The sequence below is a fragment of the Rutidosis leptorrhynchoides genome, chromosome 4 (genome assembly GCF_046630445.1).
Source record: "Rutidosis leptorrhynchoides isolate AG116_Rl617_1_P2 chromosome 4, CSIRO_AGI_Rlap_v1, whole genome shotgun sequence".
In the NCBI taxonomy this organism is placed as follows: Eukaryota; Viridiplantae; Streptophyta; class Magnoliopsida; order Asterales; family Asteraceae; genus Rutidosis; species Rutidosis leptorrhynchoides.
This window is the reverse complement of record NC_092336.1, coordinates 30,429,534-30,442,066: the sequence shown is the minus strand read 5'-3', so window position 1 is coordinate 30,442,066 and position 12,533 is coordinate 30,429,534. Positions and strand designations below refer to the sequence as shown.

Genomic DNA, 12,533 nt, shown 5'->3' with positions numbered 1-12,533 from the left:
CCAACATTCACATATAGAGTGTCTATGGTTGTTCCGAAATATATATAGATGTGTCGACATGATAGGTCGAAACATTGTATACGTGTCTATGGTATCTCAAGATTTCATAATATACAATACAAGTTGATTAAGTTATGGTTGGAATGGATTTGTTACCAATTTTCACGTAGCTAAAATGAGAAAAATTATCCAATCTTGTTTTACCCATAACTTCTTCATTTTAAATCCGTTTTGAGTAAATCAAATTGCTATGGTTTCATATTGAACTCTATTTTATGAATCTAAACAGAAAAAGTATAGGTTTATAGTCAGAAAAATAAGTTACAAGTCGTTTTTGTTAAGGTAGTCATTTCAGTCGAAAGAACGACGTCTAGATGACCATTTTAGAAAACATACTTCCACTTTGAGTTTAACCATAATTTTTGGATATAGTTTCATGTTCATAATAAAAATCATTTTCTCAGAATAACAACTTTTAAATCAAAGTTTATCATAGTTTTTAATTAACTAACCCAAAACAGCCCGCGGTGTTACTACGACGGCGTAAATCCGGTTTTACGGTGTTTTTCGTGTTTCCAGGTTTTAAATCATTAAGTTAGCATATCATATAGATATAGAACATGTGTTTAGTTGATTTTAAAAGTCAAGTTAGAAGGATTAACTTTTGTTTGCGAACAAGTTTAGAATTAACTAAACTATGTTCTAGTGATTACAAGTTTAAACCTTCGAATAAGATAGCTTTATATGTATGAATCGAATGATGTTATGAACATCATTACTACCTTAATTTCCTTGGATAAACCTACTGGAAAAGAGAAAAATGGATCTAGCTTCAATGGATCCTTGGATGGCTCGAAGTTCTTGAAGCAGAATCATGACACGAAAACAAGTTCAAGTAAGATCATCACTTGAAATAAGATTGTTATAGTTATAGAATTTGAACCAAAGTTTGAATATGATTATTACCTTGTATTAGAATGATAACCTACTGTAAGAAACAAAGATTTCTTGAGGTTGGATGATCACCTTACAAGATTGAAAGTGAGCTAGCAAACTTGAAAGTATTCTTGATTTTATGAAACTAGAACTTTTGGAATTTATGAAGAACACTTAGAACTTGAAGATAGAACTTGAGAGAGATCAATTAGATGAAGAAAATTGAAGAATGAAAGTGTTTGTAAGTGTTTTTGGTCGTTGGTGTATGGATTAGATATAAAGGATATGTAATTTTGTTTTCATGTAAATAAGTCATGAATGATTACTCATATTTTTGTAATTTTATAAGATATTTCATGCTAGTTGCCAAATGATGGTTCCCACATGTGTTAGGTGACTCACATGGGCTGCTAATAGCTGATCATTGGAGTGTATATACCAATAGTACATACATCTAAAAGCTGTGTATTGTACGAGTACGAATACGGGTGCATACGAGTAGAATTGTTGATGAAACTGAACGAGGATGTAATTGTAAGCATTTTTGTTAAGTAGAAGTATTTTGATAAGTGTATTGAAGTCTTTCAAAAGTGTATAAATACATATTAAAACACTACATGTATATACATTTTAACTGAGTCGTTAAGTCATCGTTAGTCGTTACATGTAAGTGTTGTTTTGAAACCTTTAGGTTAACGATCTTGTTAAATGTTGTTAACCCAATGTTTATAATATCAAATGAGATTTTAAATTATTATATTATCATGATATTATCATGTATGAATATCTCTTAATATGATATATATACATTAAATGTCTTTACAACGATAATCGTTACATATATATCTCGTTTAAAAATCATTAAGTTAGTAGTCTTGTTTTTACATATGTAGTTCATTGTTACTATACTTTATGATATGTTTTCTTATCATAGTATCATGTTAACTATATATATATATATATCCATATATATGTCATCATATAGTTTTTACAAGTTTTAACGTTCGTGAATCACCGATCAACTTGGGTGGTCAATTGTCTATATGAAACATATTTCAATTAATCAAGTCTTAACAAGTTTGATTGCTTAACATGTTGGAAACATTTAATCATGTAAATATCAATCTCAATTAATATATATAAACATGGAAAAGTTCGGGTCACTACACCCCTAAGCCGTGGAAGTATGTATATGTTTGAAGGATTATTTGGACGGAGTAGATAGGATACAAGATCAAACGTCATTAGAATGTCCGTTAGATAATGACGTTGAAGATTTTATAGAGATGGAAGAAATGGAAGCGGGATTATCACCTTCATCAACCGAAGGAAATACCGAGACCGAAGTGGAGGAAGGTGAATATGATCCCATTAACATGGACTAATATATTGCAAATTACCAACGAACATTTGCGACTGTTGATGATCCCGAATTTGAAGCAAGTGAACAATATTACGAACAACGAAGGCAAGACGAGTAATGTATAATGGGTGATGGCAACGCCGAAGCTCGATATACTTTGCTCGTAATACATTATCGGGTGATGGCCATGCCGAAGCTTGAATAATGTATTAACTTTTGTATACTTATAGTTGTATCGTTCAAATAAATGTATTGTTATTGTTATTGATATTATTTATAGTGGTTAATCATTTAAATAAAAATGTTGTTATTTATATTATTTATAGTGTTAAGCGTTATAAATTATAATTATATTATTTATAGTTGTTTAAGCGGTATACCTTTTGTTTATATTGATTATATTATTGTTGTCCAAAAGTTATAAAAATCGAACCGGTAAAAATATAACCGGTAAAAATCAAAATCTGACAAAGATCTTAGTCCGAAAAAATCCGGTCGAGATCCGGAAAAAAAATCTGGAAAAAAAACGACCCCGAGAATCGGATCCGGAACCGGAACCGAATTTGAAAAAATCCGAATTTTTTTGTCCAGCTTTTTTAAATCCGGATCCAGTTTTTGTGCATCTATACTACCCAACAATTTAGACCACCCTTCTCATATGGTTCCTAAATGTGATCCCACTTCACCCGATAAATCCGTCTCATATGATCAATCTCGGTCCAAAAGAAGTTTGCTCTAATCGCTTCCAACTCCTTAGACCATCTTTAACGCTTGTGTGTTGAGGGGTGTGTGCTCCAACACGCCTCCAACGCATGCATAATGAGGCGTGTTGGAGGGCAAAATGTGAGGCGTGCTTCAAGTGAGCACCGAATATTTGTAGGCGTGTTGCATTTTTCCCATTTTTTAATTAGTTTTTATCCCCCTTTTCACCCAACTTCCAATCAGATTTTAACAATGACCCAACACGCCACTTAACACTCCACCCCATTACACACCGGTATGGCAGCACGCTCATCAAGCACCCCACCTAGGGATGGCAATGGATACCCGATCCAGTGGATATCCATCTGATCCACCCGATTATTCGTGGATATGGACGATCTAAATGGATATGGATATGGATATGGATGAAAAAATTTCATCCATGGATGAACCCGCTTTCACCCGAAATAACTAAATATATAAATTTATCACTCAAATTAGTATCATTTTTGTAGTGATATTTCATTAATTATATTCATATTCATCTTTCTTTATATTTTCTTTAAAAATATAACTTTCTTCTTACATTTTGTTTTGTTTAAATAATCAAATATATTTATCGTACTTTGGTGGTTCAAATGTTATTCCATGTAACTAAAAGTAAGCAACTTACATGTCGATATCTTTACACGTTTAATAGGTTATCTATTGAATATTTGTTATATAGATTAGTAAAATGTGACTTTCGGTCTCATAAACTATTAAAAATATTACTTTTGATCGTATATAGTGAACCACCGCTTATAATTGTTTAAAATAAAATAAATTTAAACGGATATGGATAATTATCCATTAACCCGCTTCACCCGACGGATATGGATATGGATGGATGAAAAGTAAAAAAAAAAATGGATATGGATATAGATACGGCCTCACCCGATCCATATCCGATCCATTGCCATCCCTAACCCCACCCCCACCCAGCAACACGCCCATCATCCCCTTCAGGGATAAAGATGGTCTTAGTAATAGTATCCGGGCACTAAATAAATTGTGGGGATATTTGATAGTGCTCCAAATGAACATATATTTTGTAGCAATATCCTTCCAATATGTAAAGTATTTAGTTGTAATTGTTCTATTTTAAGTTGTAATCGTTCATATTAAATAAGTGCGAAGACAAAAGGCAAAAACGACGATTTGAAGACGCAAATGACCAAAAAGCTAAAAAGTACAATCCAAGTGGTTCAATTTATTGATGAGAAACGTCTAAAATTGACAAGAGTACAAGTTACGAAACGAAAAGTACAAGACATTAAATCGTACGAAAGGACATTCGAAAATCCGGAACCGGGACCTGAGCCAACTATCAACGCGCGACGCAACGGGCCTAAAATTACAAGTCTACTATGCACAAGAATATAATATAATATATATATATAATTATATAAAATTATATATATTATATTATATATTATTATATAACGTCGACAAGCAAGAAAACAAAATAATGTGAGCTGTCCCAGCTGGCCATGCGATCGCATGGCCAGGAAGCAAGAAAATCATGCGATCGCATGAGAGGAAAATCCAGGCCAGGTCCTATAAATAGCAATCGAATTCGGCCAGATTGAGTACACCATATTTCATTCTTCCTCTGTAATCAAATATATATATATATATATATATATATATATATATATATATATATATATATATATATATATATATATATATATATATATATATATATATATATATATATTATATAATATTAAGTTTAATAATAATTGGGTTATTGTAAGAAATGTTTTACGGGTTTTAAAGTCGGAACTCTGTCCGGGTAACGCTACGCGATAAATAATCACTGTAAGCTATGTTCTTCCTTTTTAAATTAATGTCTTGTAACTAAGTTATTATTATGCTTATTTGAGCCGAAGTAATCGTGATGTTGGACTAAATATTAAGACGGGGTTATTGGATTTTGTACCATAATTTGGGTTTGAACAAAAGACCGACACTTGTGAACATTGGACTATGGACTATTAATAGATGGGGGGTATTGTCTAATAACGAATGACAACTCGTTGGAATCTGTCGAACCTATCTTCAAATTAGTTAATCTAATAATTATTAAATGATTATGCATGTCCTATTTAGTGACGTTTATACGACATCTTTTACAAATCATTTAATTTAATCAATTGGATTGGGTAATTTATTATTCATTATGGCCAAGTGAATAAATTAATGTATCATGGACTAATTATAACAGGGGTGGATTACATACAAGGATAATTGGTGTAATTATTAACAAAGTATTAAAACCTTGGATTACACGCAGTCGATAACCTGATGTAATTATTAACAAAGTATTAAAACCTTATTACAGTTCGAATCCCTAATTAGTTGGAATATTTGACTTCGGGAATAAGGTTAATTTGACGAGCATTTTATAATTATGATCGATGGACTATTATGGGCAAAAACCAGATAGGTATCAAATAAATCCAGGACAAAGGACAATTAACCCATGATAATTAATTAAAATCAAAACGTCAAACATCATGGTTACGGAAGTTTAAATAAGCATAATTCTTTTATTGTATTTCTCATTGCACTTTTATTTACTGTCATTTTATTTATCGTCTCTTTAATTATTGTCATTTATCTTTACGCTTAAAATATAAAATCGACAAACCGGTCATTAAACGGTAAACCCCCCTTTTATAATAATATTACTACTTATATATATATATATATATATATATATATATATATATATATATATATATATATATATATATATATATATATATATATATATATATATAGTGGTAGGATCAAGAGGAAGTAACCAATCGGGGGGAAGCGGGGGGAAGCAAAAACTTTTTTTTTCGTTTTTTGAAAAAACTTTGTTCACGAACATTATAGATGAGATGAAAATATGAACATTTAGTAGAGACACTTTGTAATAAATGTTTTTATTTTGGCGGAAAAACGCTTGAAGAAGTAATATATAACAATTATCGTATTTTTCGAGCGTATATTGAGGTTTTAGCTATTGGGATTTAGATATTAGGGTTTAGATATTAGAGTTTATAGGGTTTAGATATTAGGGTTTAGAAATTTAGGGTTTAGGGTTTAGATTTAGGATTTAGATTGAGTTTTAACACAAACGGTTTAGAGTTTAGGATTTAGGGTTTAGGGTTTGGTGTTTTGGGTTTATGGAATAAACCCAAAACACCAAACCCTAAACCTTAAACCCTAAACTCTAAATCGGGCTAAATTTTACTTCACAAAACATGGAGAAAAAAAACGTTCATATTCTTCACGAACAATATTATCTTGAATGTTATTTTTGTCGATCGTTTTCCCGCCTAAATAATAACATTCATCACGAAGTGTCTCTTCTAAATGTTCATATTTTCGTATGATTTTGATGCCAGAAAAAAAAATTCCTTCCCCCCGGTTGGTTACTTCCCCATTGATCCTGCCCCTATATATATATATATATATATATATATATATATATATATATATATATATATATATATATATATATATAGTTGTTAAAAATATATTACGTAATCACTAGCTCCCTGTGGAACGAACCGTACTTACTAAAAACTACACTACTCTACGATTAGGTAGACTGCCTATAGTGTTGTAGCAAGGTTTAGGTATATCTCATCCGTAAATAAATATATAAAACTTGTCTAATTTATATCGTATTTCGTAATAAAAAATAATAGTATTTCGCGCACCCCACGCTTCACTCATCAGTCCCCCCAAAACAGTCTTTATAAAAGTCAAACGAATACAAAATACAAACTTTTATACTACAAATTGGTGATTAGTAGAAAACATAAAATACCAAATACAAACTTTTATACTACAAATTACTAAACCCGCACTTAAAATGTAGCAATTCAACATTTCAAAAGTAAAGAATCATTAAGCCATAGATCTTATCAGACTATAAATATTAATTTCTTGAGTATGAGCATTAGCCACAAAGATCTGTATAGTCATCATCTAGCCTGATCTAGAAGAAGAATTTACTATACTCTTGGATTTACAGGCTTCTTTTTTGGGATTTTAAAAGCTGCAAATGCTGATTGGCTTATTTCAACCTCATGAATCTGTTTTTTGACACTGGATTGAACAGCAGCATTCTTCAGTATCTCGAAGAACGAAGTCGTGCTATTAGTTTCTGTAACCAGCTTTGTAGTCTGGGTACTTGATCTAGCTTGTACCTGTGAGCTGCTGTACTTGGTTGTAACCTTCTTTGTTTGGATTTCTCTTGATGTCTACAATTGAAACAAGGCATAACCAATTGATTCGTCAAGCAATTATGTGATGCACTAACTCCAAAAACATTGATACTAACTCTTATTGGATAGTAACTAGTCAAAACGATCACATAGGCTTTTTATGACTAAATGAATCAATTCAAACAGTCATCAACTGAAAGGGAAATGTTGGGATTCACCATAAGTGTAACGTTTTGATCTTCTAAAACCTCCTATACCGTGTTATCAAAAAACAGTTAGAATGTATTGTCAACATACAAAACAGAATTAGACAAACAGTTGGTAAAAATGAGCAAGAAAAGTGCTTCTTGGTTAATAGGTTAGGTTCCCCAACCCATTTGACCAGTACCAGAAATTAACCCCATATATGTCCCAAAACCCAAACATGTCCATTTCACCCCAACATGAAACACTTACAGTAGTATCGGAGATGTCCTCAGAAACTGAGATTGAACTTCGGCTATTGCTGTCATCTCGTCCAAATATAAACGACCGGGCCCCACTGGAGCGTCCTTGCTTGGATGAAGATGAAAAAGTATGGCTTGATGCTCTACTCAAGAAAGATGACTGCAAGATTTTGAGATCACAAAACAGACCACTATAAGTCACAGTCACATCTAACAAGAATACTAATATTTTTATAAATTCCTTATTTTACCTTAGAAGAGCTGTTGCTATTCCCTCCTGTAAGCATTGAGTCGAAACATGCTGCAAAACAGGTATCCAGTTAGACCAACAAAGACTTCAAAACATATTAAAAATATAATGACTTACAAGTTGTCTTTGCCTTCTTTCGAACCTCGGGCACAGTATTTAGCTTTTTTATAAGACCAAAAACTTCACTTGAATCCTCATCCTCAAGCGGTGACACTAGTTTTCCCTTATCTCCCTACGCAGTTACAATTTATGTTAAAACATTAATATTGGCAAAATGAGTAACTTTAAAGTCACTTTGAATGAATTCAAAAAGGCTGACTAGTATTCTTTTTGGCTAAATCTTCTTATTTATTCATTGGACCAATTAAATATAGATATAATACATATAAGCCTGGTTAGTTAAAATAGAAACAGAAAGGTTAAGAAATCACTCACAGCTTTGTTCCGCAGACGCTCTCTAACTACAATCTTCTCTATTTCCTCATCATCAGATGATATATAATTATCATCTTTATCAGTAAACATCTGAGCAATCAATTCTTTTGCTGTCTTTGAATCAATTCGACCAACACGGGGTCGTTCTAAATCTTCTTCAGCGTCATTGTTCATTTCTACATCATCTTGATCTTGATCTTCACCTTCTTCTTCTTCTTCTTCTTCAACATCATCAAGTAAAGATGCATCTCTAAGTTTAGAAGTGACATTTAACCTTCTCAAAAGATCATCAGTTCCAGCTGCATCTTTTTCTTCAAGCCATTTTTGATGAAGTTCATTGCGAGTTTCTAAGTCGATTGGTCTTTCTTTATAACCAGTTGCTATCATTTTATTGAGTTCCTCAATGTCATCATCATCTTCCTCTTCATCATCATCTCCAAATCGCATTCGGTCATTGTCACTATCATCTTCTTCCTCAGCTTCAACATCAACAAATGCTTTTACAGGATCTCCAGTTGGAGAAGAGTGTAGTTGAAATTGGGGAGCAACATTCTCTTTATCATTTTCTTCTTCATCAGAACTGCAAAATAGGCAAAAACAACAAAACAGCAGTTAATATGACAGTCAAATGGTTGGAAAATTCTCAATAAACTACTGCTAAAGATATGATAAGTTAAGCCAATTCAGGTCCTTTTACTTATGAATGGGCAGATTGTGGCTTTGTTTATATCAAACAGTTCAAATGGGTCAGAGTGGTTGGTCAAAAGCCTCTCCTTTTTTATGAATAGACTTCCTAAACCACTTTGATCCACTTATAAATCAATTAATAGATCTTATATGAACTATTCCAGGTCAACTTGTTCCAGCCCAACTTGTTTTGACCTGAACCAATTTTGACCCATTACTCCCCCTACCTTGCCAACCAGTTTGCTACCTATAGTGTCATCTGTCCCATAGTGGCTGACATGGACAAAGTTGACCTTTGACTTACATATCATCATCGAGTGCAGAATCAAACTTCAGTTTCATAGCTAGCAAAGAAGGTTGCATTTCCTCTTCATGACTACTAGTGTTCTCAGAAGGTTCCTCATTTTCAGACTCCTTACCATCGCTTGTTTGGGAACCAAAAAGTTCCTACAATTAGCAAAGTAAACAAGTATACATGGTCAACAACAATGATAATAAGTTATGTGGTATTTTTCTTTCAAGATAGATGTTACATAAACCTGAGTATCATCAACTGGAGCTCGAAGAACAGGTGTAGACTCCTCATCCAAAGCCTGCATCATTCATATAAACAATATTCGTATGAAAACTTCTACTTGATGACATATAAAAATCATAATTCTATTTCATGAATATTGAATAGACTTTAACCATTTCTGATTCTACTTACGTAATACGAACTAAATCTGCAAATACAACCACAGTATATTTAGAGCTAATCTTCTAACTGAGCCCACAGATTCAAGAATAACATAGAAAGGCCAAAGATACCAGTTAATTCAAGCAATAAAATTTTCCAATGCATTATATTCTAACTAATCATTACTGTGAGCAGTTGACTACATGCAATTTCAAGAGGAAATAAGATTTTGACCAAAAATCATAATAGTAATAATTCAAATATTAAAAAGATAATATTAAAACACAGAAATACAGATATTTCTTCAGGTAAAATAATTTCATCAACCATCACAACATACCATTTGTGAACAAGCATTATCATGACGCTTCCTTTTAATAGACGCATCAGGTAGATCCATACCAACGCCATCTGGTTCTAGATCTGCATTTGAGACACTTGAAACTTTGTCCTCTTTCCCTGACTCTGATAAGTCGCCACCTGCAGTTTCTACACTCTTTAAATGATCCATCACATCCTGTTTCACACATCCATCATCTTCCTTGTCCGAAACATTATCATCCAACTGAGAAAACCTGCAAACAAGATACAAATAAACTGAATAAAGCTACAACATCCATAGGCCCTTTGTATCAAACTATGACAAACCAAGATCAATACTCACTTCTTTGACACCTCAAGCTTCCTCTGCCTTATCTTTTCCAAAATTGATGATATTGGCTTTTGCACAAGTGGGACTGCTTTAAATGAAACACCTCTAGTTTCTAACCAAATATATATACACAATATATCAGTGTAACCAAATATTAAATGAAAATGCATTGCTTTAATCAGTTAAACAAACTAATGACATTTAAATAAACCACCACCTCTTAAAAGTCTCTGAGATTCAGCATGAAGCTGCTCAAGATGAGCTTTTCTTTCCTGTAATAATTTACATTTACATACACATAAATCGACAATCAAAAGACACAAATAACTTATTCAGGATAAAATCCACAAAACGAGTGATAAATAAACAGTAAAACAAACAATATATACATATAAATAAAAAAAAGAATAAAAAACGTACTTTTGCCATTCTTTTGACTGAAATAGCTTTTGATTCCTCACCAGAACTCTCAGTTCTCTTCTTCTTCTTCCTCTTTTTCTCATTCGCCACATCCTCAACAAATTCATTCACCTCATCAACCCTAATCTTCACATCTGTAGCTTCTAAATTCTCACTAACATCATCATCAAAATGCAACGCTCTCTTTGTTTCCTTCCTATATGTTTTCAATTTCTTTTCCACGTCATCATCATCATCATCAAAACTTTCTTCAAATTTCAAATCTGTTTCATTTGCCTTCAGTTCAGCATCCACACGTGTATCATCAACACATGACCTCAATTCCTTTTCCTTTTTACTACTACTATCATCATAACCATCATCATCACCACCAGAACCTTTTTCGAATTCTGAATCTGATTTACTTTCCTTCCGATTGATATCGACACACGTATTATCAGTATCATCATAACACGAGGTCAGTTCCTTTTGTTTTCTACAATCATCGTCACCGTTATCCAAAGCATCTTCTAATTCTAGTGATCTAGGGCTTGAATCGTGACCGAATGCTTTAATATCAGAAGATTCCAGGGCTTCTAAATTAGCGAAATCAACTTTAGGCAAGCCAGGAAGCTCACTTACTGATTCAATTGCTTCCGATTGATTCGGTTCGATTGCGCTTTTCCTGAGGCGTTTGAGCCTACAGTGTTTCGGTGACGGCGATGGCTCGTTGTTAATAAAAGAGGAGGATTCATAATCGTCATCGCTTTCCATAGGTTTGTGATGATTTTTTTCCAGATAATTAGGGTTTTGAAAATGGATCTGAAAATAGTAAAATTGCAGGTGGGAATAATAGATAATAGATAGATTAAAAACAAAAATGAGATAGATTAAAAGGAAACAAAATGAGATGTATGGAGGGAGGGAGATCTGAAAATAGGAATTTTGGCGGCAATAATAAGGCGCTAAATTGAAAGATGGAATTAGAAGATGTTTTGAATACGGAATTCACATCTCTCTTACTTCTTCCACCTTTAGGCTCTATTTTTAAGTCAACATAAAGTGTATTGACATTTTCACTGTCGTTTAGAGTCTAAATTGAATTTCATACACCATTTAGAACTCATGAAAATTTAATTCTACCATTTTCATGGCGTCTCAATTTTATTTTTAATTCTTCTATTTTTTAAATTTTTTTCCTTACTTATTGGCCGGAAGTCCACTCGGAAGCAATCTCTTTATCCGTCGAATAAGGAGAGGGGTAAATTTCTCTACTTTTGAGAGTGTTTCACTCTGGGTGGATAAATGACTTGTTTTTATTCTCGAATGGGGGAATGATTGTCTATATATCAACTCCTAATAGATCATTCATGTGCAGGGTCGTCTCAACAATTTAAAGGTCCTAGACGAAAATAAAAATGGGCTCACATATACGTTAAAAATTTTTACTACGGATAAAAAAATAATACTCCAATTTATATATTTATTTACTTACATTGTATTTAACTATTAAAAACAAAGTATTTAAACTTTAATTAACAATTTTTTATTTGATTTAATTATATATATTGAGAAAAAACATTTACATATTCAAACTTTTGGGCCTTTTTAAATATTTGGACCCTAGACGGTTGTCTATCTTGCGTATGCTCGAAGACACCTCTGCTCATGTGGTATTGAGTTTTGTTATTGTTGTTGGGTTGTTTTACT

General features: G+C 32.6%; 1 protein-coding gene across 1 annotated transcript; it reads right to left on the bottom strand.

Moving 5' to 3' along the window:
- Positions 1 to 6,964: 6,964 nt before the first annotated feature.
- Positions 6,965 to 11,597, bottom strand: LOC139840534 (uncharacterized). The gene is made up of 11 exons (XM_071830795.1): positions 10,845 to 11,597; positions 10,642 to 10,696; positions 10,437 to 10,536; positions 10,113 to 10,347; positions 9,633 to 9,686; positions 9,398 to 9,540; positions 8,407 to 8,986; positions 8,089 to 8,203; positions 7,973 to 8,022; positions 7,732 to 7,881; positions 6,965 to 7,311 (listed from the first exon to the last, which is right to left on the bottom strand). Exons 1-11 carry the CDS (start codon positions 11,595 to 11,597, stop codon positions 7,063 to 7,065), a joined length of 2,484 nt encoding a protein of 827 aa, XP_071686896.1. The 3' UTR covers positions 6,965 to 7,062.
- Positions 11,598 to 12,533: the final 936 nt, after the last annotated feature.